General features: G+C 41.3%; 1 protein-coding gene across 1 annotated transcript; it reads left to right on the top strand.

Annotated features, from left to right (window-relative positions):
* Positions 1-9,078: 9,078 nt before the first annotated feature.
* On the top strand, positions 9,079-16,589 carry prss35 (serine protease 35). The gene is made up of 2 exons (XM_085422542.1): positions 9,079-9,297; positions 14,189-16,589. The coding sequence occupies exon 2, from the start codon at positions 14,208-14,210 to the stop codon at positions 15,459-15,461; it is 1,254 nt and encodes a 417-aa protein (XP_085278668.1). The 5' UTR covers positions 9,079-9,297; positions 14,189-14,207; the 3' UTR covers positions 15,462-16,589.
* The last annotated feature ends 483 nt before the right edge of the window (positions 16,590-17,072 follow it).

The following is a 17,072-nucleotide window of genomic DNA, read 5'->3' as shown; positions in this document are numbered from 1 at the left end:
TACTCCACGTTTTTCATACACGCTATAACAATAGGAGATAAGGTTTCTGTTTGTATTTGTTTTACTTCCTCTTTGTGAGTTCAGATTTCTCAGCTGTACTCTGTGTATTGACACTGTGGATAAGGACTGAAGTCATTTCTAAAGAAGTTTTCTTAAACTTGCCTGTCTGAAGGGGCTGAAAGTCCATCATCTCTGTGAGGTAACCGTGCAAGAGAGGTCAGTAAAAGCACCGCCCTATTTTTGGTTGCCCTTTTCAAAGGAGACTTGGAACCTTAAATGCGATTCTGTTCATGCTCTTTGGGGCTGACGAACTAACCATGACTGCACAGGAGCACAAATTACAAGATCATCAGTCACAGCTGGAAACCTCAAGTGTCCAAATACTATGCAAAAAGCAAAAGGAGCTCTGTTTCCTACCCTCAGGGCACATTTGATTTTTTTTCAGTGGAGAGGGGATTAAGGACATTCAAATTGGATGTTTCAGGCATGCCATGGACTTTTTTCTTCTTCTTTTTTTCTTTCTGCAGGAACAGATTATGAGCAGTCAGTACAAATGTGAGGCCACACACAGCAACACTCCTGGCACAGATGCTAATGACAAGACTGCAGATCTAAATGTCCTTAATGTCTTTGAGAAAAAAATTAGTGCGGTTTTGTTGTCAATCTGGGAACTGGGCAGACTAACAGAGGCAAAACCAATCTGTCATTCTGAAAAATCACTCAACGCAAACCGGACGAACCAAAAAGAAATGCAATACAAAGATCATTGGCAGCGGTTCTTGTTTTGCCCTGACTTCCTCTCATGCCATCGTCAGGTTGACAGGTTGTGGTTCTTGGTGCAAACAAAACACAGTTTGTCACACAGTCTGGTGCAAACATTCATGTTCTTTGTGATTTGTCTTCTTCTTCTTCTTTACAGCATCCATTACAGCTCACAAAATCAGTACCCTGGCATTAGACCAAGAGTAAAAGAATCGATGATATTTGTGAAAACAATAAAATGAGCAAAGACTTCCAGACTCGCTGAAAAATAGCATTACAAATTCTTTTGTGACAACAATATGAAAGAGTGAGCTGTATAGTGTGTGACCTGCCTTCACAAGTTTGCAGTAAAACTGCAGCTGCCTGTTCATTTGCACGATATTTAAAGGAGCACGTGCGACTGCACTGAGCCTTTCAACGTGTACAGTCTGGACTCTGAAAGCGGGCTGACCATTTATCCAAATATTTACTATTAAAAAGGTTATAAACTGAATGGAGATCTAAGAGAGACCTTTGACTAAATGACCTGTTACTATACATGTATACAGTATTAGCGTTTTCATGTGTGTGTGAAAGAGAGAGAGAGGCAGTCAGTCAGGCAGCGAACCCTATCAGATCAATGGTGGTCTGTTTACTCTGCTGCAGTGCTAAAAGGGCGTTCAGTTGTCAAAATAAAAGCTGTGGAAGTGAACTGTGGGTCAGTGAGTTTGTTTATTAGTGTGGTTTACGTGGAGGAGTAGGGCACCTTTAATGTGTGCCGCTATATACAGCAAAAAGGGCAACAAAGTTCTCTGTGAAATATGGAGGAAGCCAATGTGCATCACTCACTGGCAGAAGTACAGACTTTCTTTACTTAAGTAAAAGTGAAAAAGTACAGGCTGGATTAATATAATAATAAAGCAATATTAGTACATGAGTCAGTGGGATTTAGAAGGTGGGGGAACCTAAAGATCTGTCATAGTGGCTCAGCTTAGGGAAAAGAATCACAATTCAGTAACAATAATTTCTAATGGTGACCTGTTGCTCTTTGTGGATTTACACAACTGAATTCAACAAGATGTTATCAAATGCTTCACAAGCTATCTTGGCTTTTTTTTTCTATCTCCTACACTGGCACTATACTGTTTATACTATCTTTGTACTCAGCAGTATGGACTTGATATCAATTGGAATTAAGGGACTGAATCTTAGCATCAAGCTGAAATGCAGATTCATTGCTGCTACACCTGATGTAACCTAACTCTGACCATGAGTACCACAGCCACTGTGCAACACAGTGCTTTACTGCAAATCCACCACAGTACTGCAAACTGTGTCTATCCTGGACAAAGCGATATTTTCATTAAACATTTGAATAACACAAAATTAGGTTAGCTTAGTTTGTTTTGCAGGAAGTTTCACAATATGAAAATATCTAATTTATCAAAACACATCATATTCAAATCCAATATGTAATTAAAATGATGACATCACATGTAAACTTTATCAAGTGTCACTGCGCAGTCCTTACCTTTAAATCTAACCTCTCTTCTTCCTCTCTGGTCTTTCTTATCTTTCTCCATCTCCCTCAAAATGAATTTTAAGCTAGCAAACATCAGCAAACACGAACATTTTCCGTGTTTGCTGATGTTTGCTGAGCTGATGGAAAGCCGCATTTGAAAAAACATGACACTTAAAAGAACGTCACTCCCTTTATGCTTCCTCATCTTGGGTAGCACTGGCTAGATTCTAAAGTACCGCACCCGCAACTTACGGACACCTGCACTGGCTCCTACAATCGGCCCCAATTTTAAACCCGTGGTATAAACGCTATAAATGATACTGTCAAATCTAAAGTAACACGCCTGTTTTAAAAATGTGTGAAAATGTAAGAAGTAAAAGTAAAAAGTTGTCAGAAAAAAGTACAGATACCTGAAAATTCTACTTAAGTATAGTATCAAAGTATTAGTATTTCATTACTTCTCATCTCTGCTCACTGGTTTCTGGAGTCCACATTTTGAATCTTCAGTGTTGGCATTTTGGCCACATCCGCTGTCTTTTCCGGAACCAGAAGATACATATTTAGATGAAAGGGTGAGGTGAGGATTTGTCGGCTAATGCTAGCAAGCTTGGTTAGCAAACTGTATCTATAAACTCTGAGTAAATGCTGCAAAAGTTGTCAATACAAATTGGGTTCAGTTCGGGGCAGCAGTGTAAATATTGACATCAAATTTTGATTCAGTCATTTAGTTTTAGTCAAAATTTAGTCATCAAAATTCTTTTAATTTTAGTCTAGTTTTAGTCAGTTAATCATTATAAGGTTAAAATCTAAAATTGATGCACTCATACAAAGTATGAAAGTTAGTTGTGTTGTTACAGGTGAGAGTTGCTCCACGCGGTTTACAAAGTCTTATTTTCATTGGCATCCATGCAAAATATGTCTACTCTTGTCTTCCTCCCGAGCCTTGATATTTTGTTGCATTTTCTTGAGAAACAGGGAACTACTTGTACTGTTTCCCAAATTATTCAATAAATAAATGATCAAATGTGCGTGTCTCTCCTTACTGACAAGAAATTACTTTTGACTGGAACGCTTCCAAACTCGTCCCGCCTTTCTACACAACTTAATTTGTTCTGATTGGCTCTCGTCTCTTCAGAATATTTTTTATCTCGTTTTTATTCACTGACAAAAGCGTCTCTCATCATACTTTTTAGTTACCATTATCTTGCTGTTGGTTAAAACTATGGCAAAAATTATTATTCAATGAAAAAAACTGGAGGCCAGACAGGGTTATCTAACTTGCATTAACCTGTCAATCAAGACAGCCAAACCTTAAGCTTTAAGACAATGCAAACAGGTGATAGGTCATCCTGCAGATTTTTATGAAGGGCAAAAATAGTTTTATACATCAGACTGCTAATGTTTTCATTTCAACACTGAAGCTTGGTATGTTAACATGGGAGTCTATGAGGATTTACCCAATTTTGGATCCAGCCTCAAGTGGCCACTGGAGGAACTGCAGTTTCCAGCATTTCAAGCTTTCAGACTGCTTTGTTTGGACAGGAAACAAATCTTTGTGCTGCTTTTGTTTTATCTCTTCAAGACAATAAGTCACTAAGAGCAGGAAATCACTGGCAGTCTCTTAAATTACTGTGTATGAATAAAGGTAAATATTTGCTCAGGGATCAAAGTCAATAAGAAGGAATGTCTCCACAAAACTTTGTGTACAACTTTAAGAACCGCACCCATATACTGGTTTACTGCTGCAGAGGTCTGTAATGTCTGATCCTGAGTGCTCAGGCACACCACTAAGAACCCATCTAGTAGTCCAAGTGCAAAGAGAGTACTTCCTGTCAGGGTGTGACACACAACACAAAAGAACCTCTGTCCCCACAGTGCAGCCCTGACCAGGAATATCACTCCCTGCTTTTCTGTTTGGAAGATACAGAACAGGGTACATAAAGCTCTAACTCTCTCTCTGTGTGTGTGAGTGTTTTTCCTTGATCTTCTTTGACCTTTGACCTTGACTTTTACTGAAAACAGGAACATTTTCTGTGTGTCTTTGTCTTCCTGTGTTCAGATTACAATAACAGCGGTCCCAGTTTGTTATGGTGTTGAGCGGCCTCCCAAATACACAATTATAATTATGCAAGATGCAGTTCTACAAACAGATTTGTTCTTAAGTGGCACCTAGGAGGAGTTCTTTAGAAACCGTGGCTTTCACTAGCTTTTCTGCTGCTAACATAATCCACAAGCAAATTCATGAACAGATAGGTTTCATTTTGTGGTGCAAAGGGCACAGAGCTCTAATTTGCTGTAAACTCTAATATTCTGTAGTCAGATATGAAAACCTGGTCCGGCTGTCTTAGCTAATTATAGGCCAATTTCCAACCTTCCACTTATTTCAAAAACTCTTGAAAGAGCTGTTTTAAAACAGCTGAATGATCATGTGTAGATGAATTGCCTACTTGATGTGTTTCAATACGGTTTCATCATAGCACAGAAACAGCATTGGTAAAGCTTAGGAATAACCTTCCTATGGCCTCTGATGGTAGACTCATCTGTGTGCTTGTCCTGTTGAATCTCATTGCAGTATTCAGTGCTGCCGATCATATTACTGCAGAGAGCAGAACACACTGTTACTATCAAAGGAAATGCAGTGCAATTCTTTGAATCATACCTATCTGATAGACTCCAGTTTGTTCATGTAAATGATGCGTCTTCTTCACACATGAAAGTTGGTCAGAGAGTACCACAGGGCTCTGTGCTAGGTCAAGCACTTTTTACTTAATATATGCTTTCCTTAGGCAATCTCAAAAGAAAAAACTACATAAATAATGAGGCTCCATCTTATCTTAAAGACCTTATAGTACTGTGTGAGCCCAATAGAGCACATCACTCTCAGTCTGCAGGCTTACTTGTGGCTCCTAGGGTATTTAAAAGTAGCAGAGTCTTCTGTTATCAAACGTCTCTACTGTGGAACCAGCTCCCAGTTTGGATTCTACAGACAGAAAGCCTCTTTACTTTTAAGATTAGGCTTAAAACTTTCTTTTTTGATAAAGCTTATAGTTAGAGCTGGATCAGGTGACCTCAAACCATCCCTTAGTTACACTGCTATTGGCTCAGACTGCTGCGTGACTTCACGTGGATGCACTGTCAGGCACTGAGCACTTAGTCTCCACTCACCTCTTTTCACTCCCACATGTTTATACACCATTGCAGCATGTCATTATATTTGTCCTTTCTCTCCTTTAGTCTGTGTTTTGACCTTTCTCCCTCTTCATTTTTTTCCTTTTCTTTTCTCTTCTTGTCTTTCCCCTCAACCCCCAACCAGCCTGAGCAGACGAGCCTCGTTCTTCCTGCTAAAAGGGAGTTTTGCCTTCCCACCATCACAAAGCGCTTGCTTATAGGGGGTTGTTTGATTCTTGGGATTTTTCTCCAGAATACAGTAGGGTGTTTACCTCACAATATAAAGCACCCTGAGGTGACTGTTTTTCTAATTTGCAGCTATATAAATAAACCTGAATTGAATCATCAGTCTGAGAGAAGCAGTTCATTACAAGTTTGTCCAGTTTGACGAAGTGGGGCCACTTACATGAACAAGCCTCATAAGGAAAAAAAAAGAAGCATTATAGTTTAACATTTGCACCTGTACTAACATCTGCCTCATGCAAGCAAGGATGGTTGTTTGAAATATGAGTTGAGCAAATATTTGTGCAGTGTGCACACTTTGCTATTGTAAGCCCACATTTACATCACATCTGATACCAAAAAGCATTTTGCCATAGCTGAACTTTACTTCCACAACACCCAGTGGAAACTGCTGCCAGCCACTTTTAGTTACTAAAGAGTCAACCACATTTCACCTTGACCATTCAACCAGACTCTGTGTGGACTGACACATAAATATTTGCCTGTGACTAATTTTAGAAACAGTTTGTGTTGAGATGCACTTTGGGGCAGGTCGGTGGGTGAGAGTGCAAAGTCACTTTTCTGACCATTCAACCTTTGAGCCTTCTGACAGCCTGTCACGTTTTAAGTGTATGCTGTGTTGCAGATGATCAGTTTGGGGTTCAAAATTCCTGTGTTTCATGTATTTCACATTTATTAACTATACCTTGTCTTATCCTGGACAGGGTAGTGAGGGGCTGGAGCCTATCCAAGCTGACAATGGATAAAATCCTGAGCAGGGTGCCCGGCCAGAAATCAGACCATGATCAAACTCTAAACCCATTTAGAATCACTTAACGTGCACGTCTTTGGTATGTGAGACGATGCTGAGAAAACTGACACTCAGAGGCATCGGCTGCACAGCCATGCAGTCCCATTGCATCGGTCTTACTCTCTTTTTATAATACAAATTTTCAATTTGTAGGCTGATTAAAGCAGATTAAAGGATGCAAATGTGAACAAATAAAATTTTCCATCCATTCATTCATCCACCACTTGCCAAACCAGGGTCACCGGGAACACCCTTGATAAGGTTAAAATAGAGAGAGACACAGAATAACCATCAACATACAAGATTTACAGAAACTGACAGTATCCTTCATGAGCACAAGAATTCTCTGATTCATTTTTTTTTGTACTATTTTTTTCTCAAAATCCAAATTCTTCCTTTTTTCATGTCTCATTTTACTGCTCCTCCCAGCTAATTACCAAAATGATTTACATACTGTGGCTTCAGTGATCTGAGAGAGATGATGAGCGGTAACCCAACTTAACCGTTAAAAAAAAAGTTCCTCTTGAGTGATGTCACATGCACTATGTTTTTCCACTGTCTGTGCAGCCTTCTGCTTAACTTAATATGCTGGGCGTGAGCATGACTATGCAAAATCATTGTGGAACTGTAGGAGTCACTGGCCAGTGGATCAATCTCTTCTCGGTTCCAAAAAGAGAGACCACATCACTCCGGTCCTCTGCTCTCTCCACTGGCTCCCAGTTGCTTTTAGGATTGATTTTAAAATTTTACTGCTGGTTTTTAAGGTTCTTAACGGTACTGCACCTCCTTACCTGGCAGAGCTTCTTAGCATTTACCACCCCAGGAGATCTTTGAGGTCAGCAGACCTGATGCTTTTAGATGTTCCCAGGTACAGACTAAAGACTAGGGGAGAGAGGGCTTTTGCTGTGGCTGCACCCAGACTGTGGAACAGTTTACCTCCTCACATCAGATTCTCCACAAGCCTTGGAACTTTTAAAACTGCTCTTAAAACTCACCTCTTCTCATTGGCTTTTAGCAAGGTTTAACTTATTGTTTTAATTTATTGTTTTATCAGTGAGGTGTTTTATGTACTTGTGTTTTATTGTATTTTTATATTTGTATTTTATTGTACAGCACTTTGGTCAGCCTCGGTTGTTTTTAAATGTGCTTTATAAATAAACTTGACTTGACTTGACTTCTCTCAAAATGTAGCTACGGAGTCTGAAAGAGAAGTGAGGACCACACCCAGATACCACGGGCATGGTTAATACAACTATTGCTGTGCATCCTGCTTGGAAAACATCAGGCTTTGTAGTTGTACACGCGTGTGTGATCACCACCACCAGAGACAAACACCCATCATGATCATTAACATTGTCAGGTGTTGTGGGCCACCCAAGTCTCCTCTGCTTCCAGTTTCAGGAGCAGGTGTAATTCTATAACCAGTAGAAGAAGACTGAAAGCTCCTGCTGTACATCAGAGTGAGTGACAGCGGAGCTTACTCAAAGATCACTCTCTGTCCCTAATGGCATGCTGCACTCCCTGCACTCCCTCCTGAGCCACATGCGTATCATCACTCTCCCCTCCAATCCGTCCTCTTTCTCTCTCTCCCTCTCATTACACACATATTTTTCTTGGCTCATTGAGACTTCAACCATATAGTCACAGTGGCGTTGAGACCTCCTCTCATTTTGTCCCGTTTGGTTTCCAGATTGTATAATGCAAAGACTAAACAAGCAGAGTTATTTGAGTGGGTTGCTGCATAATGAAGGCAGCAGACGAGCCTGCCAAGTCAACCAGCAGAGCGAGGTCGTCAGCATCCATATTTACCAAAGTACCTCATGAATTACATGGAAGAAAAAGCATGGACGAAATATATAAGTAAAGTGTCAAGCTTTATGGCTTCCTGCACACATATGTGTATCTTTTTGTGTACTTAAACGTAAATAAATGGAGTCACTGATAGATAATAAGAGTCCCATACCTGAGTTGGAACCTCAAATCTCAAAGATTAGATGCTTAGAGGACAGAATTAACTTAAATATAAGTAACAGATGGATCTTTTAAGGGGTAACAAATCTATCCAGCTCTGTTCAGTTAAATTTATATAGCGCTAAGTCACAACAACAGTGGCCTCACTAAATCAAAAGGTGTGGAATTCGATTTGAAGGGTCAAAAAGTATAAAACTATATCGGTAATCGGTGAATATGTTTGATATATTAAGGTGAAGAAGGAAAAAAAAACATGTTAATAGCAGCTGCTTATGATATTTTTGTGGCGTTTACACCTCACGCTGTAGAATAAGAGCGCTGCAGATGTGGAGACTCACACGCACCACAACAGAAACGCCCCACACTCTGTAGCGACCGCTTGAATTAATTCCTCCACAGTTCTACAGACTGAGGTGCGTTTCATTTTTATTTTTCCCCTCCTCCACCTCCTCCACGCAGACCGGGTTTGCTGGTGAATAGACCACTGACACTCCCGATTCAGCCTTTTAGTTAGATCGCAAGGTCTGGTCCCACCCATATGTGAACAGCTTTTGTCACAAGTGAAAAAAAAAGAAGTCCCTTTCACATTTTCCCCCCTTGCCTCCCTTCCTCCCTCCTCAGTCCTCCCTTCCTACCTCCTTCCCTCCCTCCCTCCTCAGCATCAAGTGCAGTGTGAGCGGAGCGACTTGTCTCTCAGCCTCTTTGAAGGAGCAATGAGGAGAAGGCAGCCATCGCCCTGCTGATAGCAGAAGGTCTGGGATGCAGTGAAGTCCCGTTTGTTTTCCAGTTCATTTGTGTAGGTCCTGGGAAAACAAACAATAACGTTGCGGATTTGGCAGATCCATCAATCGAATGCGAGCAGGTAGGAAGCGCTATTGTGCACACTTACCCATTATTATTGTGTCCCGATGGGGAACGCGGGGAATGACTGACTTTATTCAGTCTCTTTCTTTCTTTCTTTCTTTCTTTCTTTCTTTCTTTCTTTCTTTCTTTCTTTCTTTCTTTAAAACTTATTTACATTTTTAATAGATTTTCTTTTCGTTTTACTCCGACCTGTTGATGTTTTAAAAGTTGATTTAATTGGATTAGAGTGCAAACACAAACACACACACGGGCTTCAGTAATTTTGAGTATAATTACTATTGTTGTGCGATGTTATTCCCTTAGGGCACACTGAAATACTTTCAGTGCATTCTTAAATAGACACGTTGTCAATTTACTCTCCACGTACAGGTGATGCAGATGTGGAATTACTGAATATGTGCTAAATATGGGATTTAATTGTAGATTTATTTACATTTTAGTGTTGCCAATGAAAACACACGCCTCACATTTTTACTTTGATTTTTTTAATCAAAGTAAAAATGTCAGATTTTTGTCAGATTTCTGAATCTTTTATCTCTTTACCACCTGACTGACAGAAGTGGATCTAATATTAAGAAAAAAAGGCTTCAGTGAATGCTAACGCTTACTGATTTCATTATACACCATTGTGCCACAGCGCCACCCCTTGGTGACGTTTATCTCCCGGGCGCCCCCGATACTTTCCTGTGACTTCTTCCATGGAGGGAGGAAGAGGGCACAGCCTGAAATGAGGGCCTTCTGCTAAGACCGAGAGCCACCATGGCAGCATATCAGTTTCCACTCTCTGTCGAATAATTGCAGGCTTTCTCCTAGATTGTGTGTTTGTGTCTGAGTCTGGCAGCAAGAGTGTGAAGTTAAACACAAAACTAAACGTCATTTTTGTCTTCTCATTTATTGAGAGAGTTTTACAGCTCTTGTGGGCTTGTAGTTTATTGCTGTCTGTTGTAGGGTGGCTAAATGATGGCCAATGGGTAAGTTTTATTAGAAGATTTATGGTAAGCTGAAGCCAAAAAGTCCCAACTACAGTTATACTTACTTGAAGGACAGTGTGCTTAATGACAAGTTTATCAGCTGGAGGGTTGACTCCTTGACCAGTGAGGTTCTCTGTCTCAGCTGAGTCTCCTGGGAACTGTACCAAACCAGGCAGCATGCCTTTTTCACAACACATCAGCATCTAATTGAAAGGCAGTGTGTCTTTGGAACCCCCCACCTCCCTTGCCCCATCTTAAAGGTTTGTGTTCCAGCTGGTCTGTCATACTCAGTTTCAACCCTGTATATTTTCACCCCTGACTTCTGTTTAAAATTAACTTTTGGATTTGCACTTTTGTGCCAAATCATTCTCTCTCCTTGCATACGTGTGACTTCATCACCACAGCCACGCTGACGAAACTGCTCTGCAGTGAAGTGACGGTCTGCTGAATCTATTAAAACGCACACAAATTGTAATTTTCTTTTTAGGTTTATCAGGGCTGTTGGCAACGTCACAGTCGTACAGTAGAAGCACGAGCCAGCAGGCTGTGTGCAGACTGCACAGTCTCAGTGTTTGATGTCATTCGTGTGCATGCAAAGAGTCGAGTGCAGCTAAGGAAACCAGATACTGTCATTACAGAAAGAGAAGGTTAACCATTGTGGCGAACCTCCAAGCCAATGTCTCAGCCCATTCGGAGGATCAGGGTTCATCTTATCCTTTTCTCTCCCCGCAGCCTCCAGCAAGATTCAGAGGATATAAATCTTTCAACCACACAGCTAATGTAACAGCTCCAGAGACATGTCTGAGGAGCACAAGACTACTTTAAACTGAGTGCTTCTAATAAAAATAAAACTGCACCAATTTGCAACCATTTTTGGCAAGCATTTAAATACATAAGTGTGATGTGCTGTCACACTGCTGTACAGCCAACTGTAGTGCTGCAGAACTGCAAGTCTGTTGGACATCTCTAATGTTTTGGGCTATATTGCCTCCCTGTGGCTGTATTGGGACTGTGCATATTGTGATCCAGGGGTCTTAACATTGGACCTTTTCATTCCAGGGAAATCAGAGTGTTCCTATATTCTGAACATACTTAATTATTAGTGTCTGGGGAAAAAAATCCCTGGCAAACAGTACAAAAAGTGTTGAGACATTTCACTTCAAAACCACAAACATGAACCTTGGGGTGACCAAAGTTATTGTGGTTCATAATTTGGGGAACCACCAACTTTAAATTGTTATGCTAATTCATGTTGTGGATGTTTAGATATTACAATTAATAAATGGGAAATTTTGACAGTTTGTAGTCCTACATGAAAAGCCAAGGCATTGCCAGTGTCATTATGGTTAAGCATCTGGGAACCATGGATCTCTGCACTAATATTTATGGGAAACCATCCAATAGGTTTCAGCCTTCTTAAGTTGAAGCTCAGGACGACTAGCAGGGAATCGCTAGTCAGTGGAATATGTCCTCCATGCACTACAATGGCATGTAAAAAAATTGCATGGCAAATGATCTCATGATATTGAGGTGTTTTAGTCTGAACCAACCAAAATTCATTCTGTCCAATAGTTCTCAGAGGAACAACCTGTTGGCTACAGCTAGAGGATTATTATGATTTGTCATATCAGGATGACTAATGGTCTCTTTTTTTTTTTTTTTAGCGTGTCCATGTCGTGAATGTTTATATACACTCAACAAAAATATAAACGCAACACCTTTGTTACTGCTCCCATTCCCCATGGGATGGACGTAGAGACCTAAAATTCATTCCAGATACACAATATAATATCCCTCCCAAACAGTGGTCACAAATCAGTCCAAATGTGTGGTAGTGGGCACATCTGCCATATTGAGATAATCCATCCCACCTCACAGGTGTGCCACATCAGGATGCTGATCTGACATCATGAGTAGTGCACAGGTGTACCTCAGACTGCCCACAACAAAAGGCCACCCTGGAATGTGCAGTTTTGTCTCACAGCAAAATGCCACAGATGCCACAAGCAATGAGGGAGCGTGCAATTGGCATGCTGACAGCAGGAATGTCAACCAGATCTGTCGCCCGTGCATTGAATGTTCATTTCTCAACCATAACCCGTCTCCACAGGCGTTTCAGAGAATATGGCAGCACAGCCAACCGGCCTCACAACCGCAGACCTCGTGTAACCACACCAGCCCAGGACCTCCACATCCAGCAGGTTCACCTCCAAGATCGTCTGAGACCAGCCACCCAGACAGCTGCTGGAACAATTGGTTTGCACAACCAAACAATTTCTGCACAAACTGTCAGAAACCGTCTCAGGGACGCTCAACTGCATGCCCGTCGTCCTCATCGGGGTCTTGACCTGACTCCAGCTCGTCGCCGTAACAGACTTGTGTGGGCAAATGCTCACATTCGATGGCGTCTGGCACGTTGGAGAGGTGTGCGCTTCACGGATGAATCATGGTTCACATTGTTCAGGGCAGATGGCAGCTGAGAATGTCCCAGTTCTTGCATGGCCAGCATACTCACCGGACATGTCACCCATTGAGCATGTTCGGGATGTGCTTGACCGGCGTATACGACAGCGTGTACCAGTTCCCACGAATATCCAACAACCTCGCACAGCCATTGAAGTGGAGTGGACCAACATTCCACAGGCCACAATTGACAATCTGATAGACTCCATGCGACGATGTGTTGCACTGCATGAGGCAAATGGTGGTCACACCAGATACTGACCGGTTCTGGGTCCCCAGACCCCCAATAGCGCAAAAAACTGCACATTCCAGGGTGGCCTTTTGTTGTGGGCAGTCTGAGGTACACCTGTGCACTACTCATGATGTCAGATCAGCATCCTGATGTGGCACACCTGTGAGGTGGGATGGATTATCTCAATATGGCAGATGTGCCCACTACCACACATTTGGACTGATTTGTGACCACTGTTTGGGAGGGATGGTTATATTGTGTATCTGGAATGAATTTTAGGTCTCTACGTCCATCCCATGGGGAATGGGAGCAGTAACAAAGGTGTTGCGTTTATATTTTTGTTGAGTGTATTTCAGGAAAAGGGGGAAATGTTGACAAATTTGTGGTCCCACATGAAAAGCTTGTCATTGCAAGAATCTTTATGGTTCACCCTCTGGGGAACACAGATGACTAAAGATTACACCAACCTTAACCTCCTAAGACCCGAACTCTTACATGGCATGCATTTTTTAATTTCCCTTTGATATTTGGGCTGATTGGGACCTGATGAATATAAAAACAAAGAATTACCAGATTTTTTTTGGTCTAATTTTTGTTTCTGAGAAAAATGAGAGCCACATATGAGGATATTCATTTGAAATTTCGATAGAACAGTTGCAATATAATGTCCTCGTAAGTGGATATCAGGCCCTTGTTGAGCAAGATTTAGTATTTTGGTCTAAATGACCCAAAATGTAATGTCCACATATGTGGACGCCAGGTCCTAGGAGGCTAAGTGTCACCCTCACGATGGTGTGAGTGTCTGCTAGAGAAAAACTAAGAGAGTCACCATAGTCAGCAGTGTACATCCTGTTGGGACCACGAATATGTGCAGAGAGTTTTATGGCAATTGTTCTTTTGGTGTTTTGATGTTAGCGAAGGATTAAATGGGCAAGATTTATGGGAATCCATCCAACAGTTCACGCTTGTGGTAATGCTAGCAGGTGACAAAGGAAAAGGCAGGATGTCATCAAAGTCAGTAGGATATATCCTCTATGCCATAAATATATTTATGCCATAAATATATGGCAAATGATGTACTGATGTTGAGCTATTTTAGCATAGAGTTTTAAGAGTGGAGTGAGCAACCATCAATGCTACAATTAGTATCATGTGTGGCTAAAGAAAGTATAATAATAATAAGAATAAGAATAATAATTCCCTCATATGTTCTTATTTTTCAGAGCCAGGCCCAACTTAACAATGGGCCACATACCCTTCTGTGTCCTGACAGCAGTGACAGTGCTGGCTGTGGTGGCTGTAGCTGCTGTAGATGATGAGTACACCTGGCCGCAGTGGAAAGTTCCTCTGGTGAGGAAAAGACGTACTGTGCCTCTCAGCAGCCCAAGCTTCTCAGCTCATCCACAGCCAGAGCTAAGTGGGACTTGTGGGATCGAGTGCCAGCGTCGCCTTCCTTCACCTTCCCTGGAAGACTTGGAGCAGTTCTTGTCTTACGAGACAGTCTACGAAAATGGCACACGCACGTTTACTTCCATTTCTGTGCAGGGTCTCAACGAGATGACTGCATGGTCCAGAAATGCCTCGTCTAGCTCTCGCCACAAACGAGAGGTGTATGGCACAGATACCCGCTTCACCATCGCTGATAAGCAGTTCTCTACCAAATATCCGTTTTCCACCTCTGTGAAGGTGTCCACAGGCTGTTCTGGGGTTCTGGTATCCCCTAAACATGTGCTGACTGCTGCCCACTGCATCCATGATGGAAAGGATTATCTAGATGGAGTGCAGAAACTACGTGTCGGGATTCTGAAGGAGAAATCCAGGCGAGGGAAAGGAGGCAGAGAGAGAGGAGGACGACGAAAAGGTAGAAGAAGAAAGGGAGACACAGCTCAAGAAGACGGACAGGAAAAGGATGAGAATGGCGGTAAAGGGAGGGGAAAAGGGAAAAGTAGGAAGAACCGGAATAGGCGAAGCGTGGAATCTGAGAAACCATCATTTAGGTGGACAAGAGTCAAAAAGACCCAGGTTCCTAAGGGTTGGTTCAAAGGCGTGTCGGGTGGACTGGCTGCGGATTACGACTATGCTGTTCTGGAGCTGAAGAAATCCTCAAAAGTCAAGCACATGGATCTGGGTGTGATCTCCTCAGTCAAGAAGCTTCCTGCTGGGAGGATCCACTTCTCCGGCTTCGATGATGACCGACCTGGTAACTTGGTGTACCGGTTCTGCTCCGTGTCTGAGGAATCCAGTGATTTGTTGTACCAATACTGCGATGCCAAACCTGGCTCCAGTGGCTCTGGGGTCTACATCCGCCTCAAAGAACCAGGCAAGAAGAAGTGGAAGAGAAAGATCATTGGAGTCTTCTCCGGTCACCAGTGGGTGGATGTTAATGGGGACGGGACGCAGCAGGATTACAACGTGGCAGTGAGGATAACACCCCTGAAATATGCTCAGATCTGCAACTGGGTCCATGGGGACTCAAGCGCGTGCCAGGTAGCCTAAAAAACACAGGATCCCCCCAACCTCTACACACTCCTCGTTTTTAATCATCAATCAGGGGCCCAACAACTGCCTTCCTGTGACCTCCTGTGCCTCCCAGTGGCTCCTGCTACACTGGTCCACACACACACACACACACACACACACACACACACACACACACAGCCATTCAGACTCTGTGTTGACAAGAGAAACTCGTCAGCGCATCAGAACTGTGGCTCTTCAGCTTTTCTAATTTATTTGCTAAAAAGAAAAAAAAAACAACTGAGAAAAATCATATATATTATATGTATTTTTCAGATCATTCTGATCTGCTGTTTCTAATTTGACCTTTTTTTTTTAAAGATATGACCTCTTTGGAAGGTTGAAAAGTGTGTATATTATATTATCCCTGGTACATTTATTCCCTGTATGAAAAGACTGCACTACAAGTCTTCTCCACTAGTGCGCATCAAGTTTGACAAAAGACCCAGGAAAAATTATTGTAACTCTTGTTTCGCAATTGAACTATATGGAGATATGGAAATAACTTTTTTATAAACATTTTTAATTGAACATGTTCCACTGTGTGTATCTATCTTGTTTTTTTGTTTTGTTTTTTCAAACTACCTTTTGAAGACAAATCGTCTGTCTAAATAGAGAAAGGGTCCTTATAGAAAATAGTTTTTTTTTCTCTGTGAGTCTTGCAATCTTTTTCTCTGTTCTTGCAACACAGTGAAATGTCGTTTCATTATTGTGAACATAACTGTGTTGGTGCTTATCCAGAAGATGTGGTGCTAATTTATGAAAAAGTAGAAGGCTTTTAAAAGATGTTTTGTTAGCCACATACTGTAACTATATATTTAATGTGAGGCTACAGATTTGGGTTGCATTAAGATGGATCCGAACAATCCAACAATTTACTTGAGCTGCATATATTTTTCCAAATCTAAAGGATATTGGATTTGCTATAATGCTATAATATTGTTGTGTAATGGAAGGTTTTAAATGTGGATTTCTTGGGGGGGGGGATTTTTTTTTTTTAGATTTTCATGTTGCTTATATTCAAAAAGTTCATGAGTATCCTTTTGAAGACCAAATACCTGACATTAAAGATGCAGATTGAAAACTACCAAACATTAAATCAAGTTTACTACCTGTGTGTATATGTGTGTTTTCAATTACGTACATTCAACCACAGCGATCTATAAAATATCTAAACCATTAAACAACACCGCCGGCTTTGAAACCCGCAGCTAGTGATGACATATTTAACCAAGTATAATGTAAAATCAAACTTTAAAAGTGCTTTCATCTTTTAAATTAAGAAAACCGATCAGTTGCACACAGTTTATTGGATGTTTAATCCATAAAATTTAAATTAAATTACGAAAAACTTCTCCAGAGTAGCTTCATATCAACTGTGAAGTATAGCTTTGGAAATGTGATAGTTTGATGCGACCGTGCAGCTTGATATCATTGATTAAGCTCTGAATTCTGCTTCATATGAACCTTTAAACAGGATTACAACCTTAAGCACTTTAGCAAATCTACTGAGACAATAAAAAAGAAGAAACAGAGTGTTATGGGATCAAGATTATAAGCCCAGATGTGAATCACTCTAGTGAGATTTAA

This window comes from Rhamphochromis longiceps, linkage group LG11, assembly GCF_057381845.1.
Source record: "Rhamphochromis longiceps isolate RC_006_pf linkage group LG11, R_longiceps_female_GT1.1, whole genome shotgun sequence".
NCBI lineage: Eukaryota > Metazoa > Chordata > Actinopteri > Cichliformes > Cichlidae > Rhamphochromis > Rhamphochromis longiceps.
The sequence above is the reverse complement of the archived record's forward strand: the minus strand, read 5'-3'. Positions and strand labels throughout refer to the sequence as shown.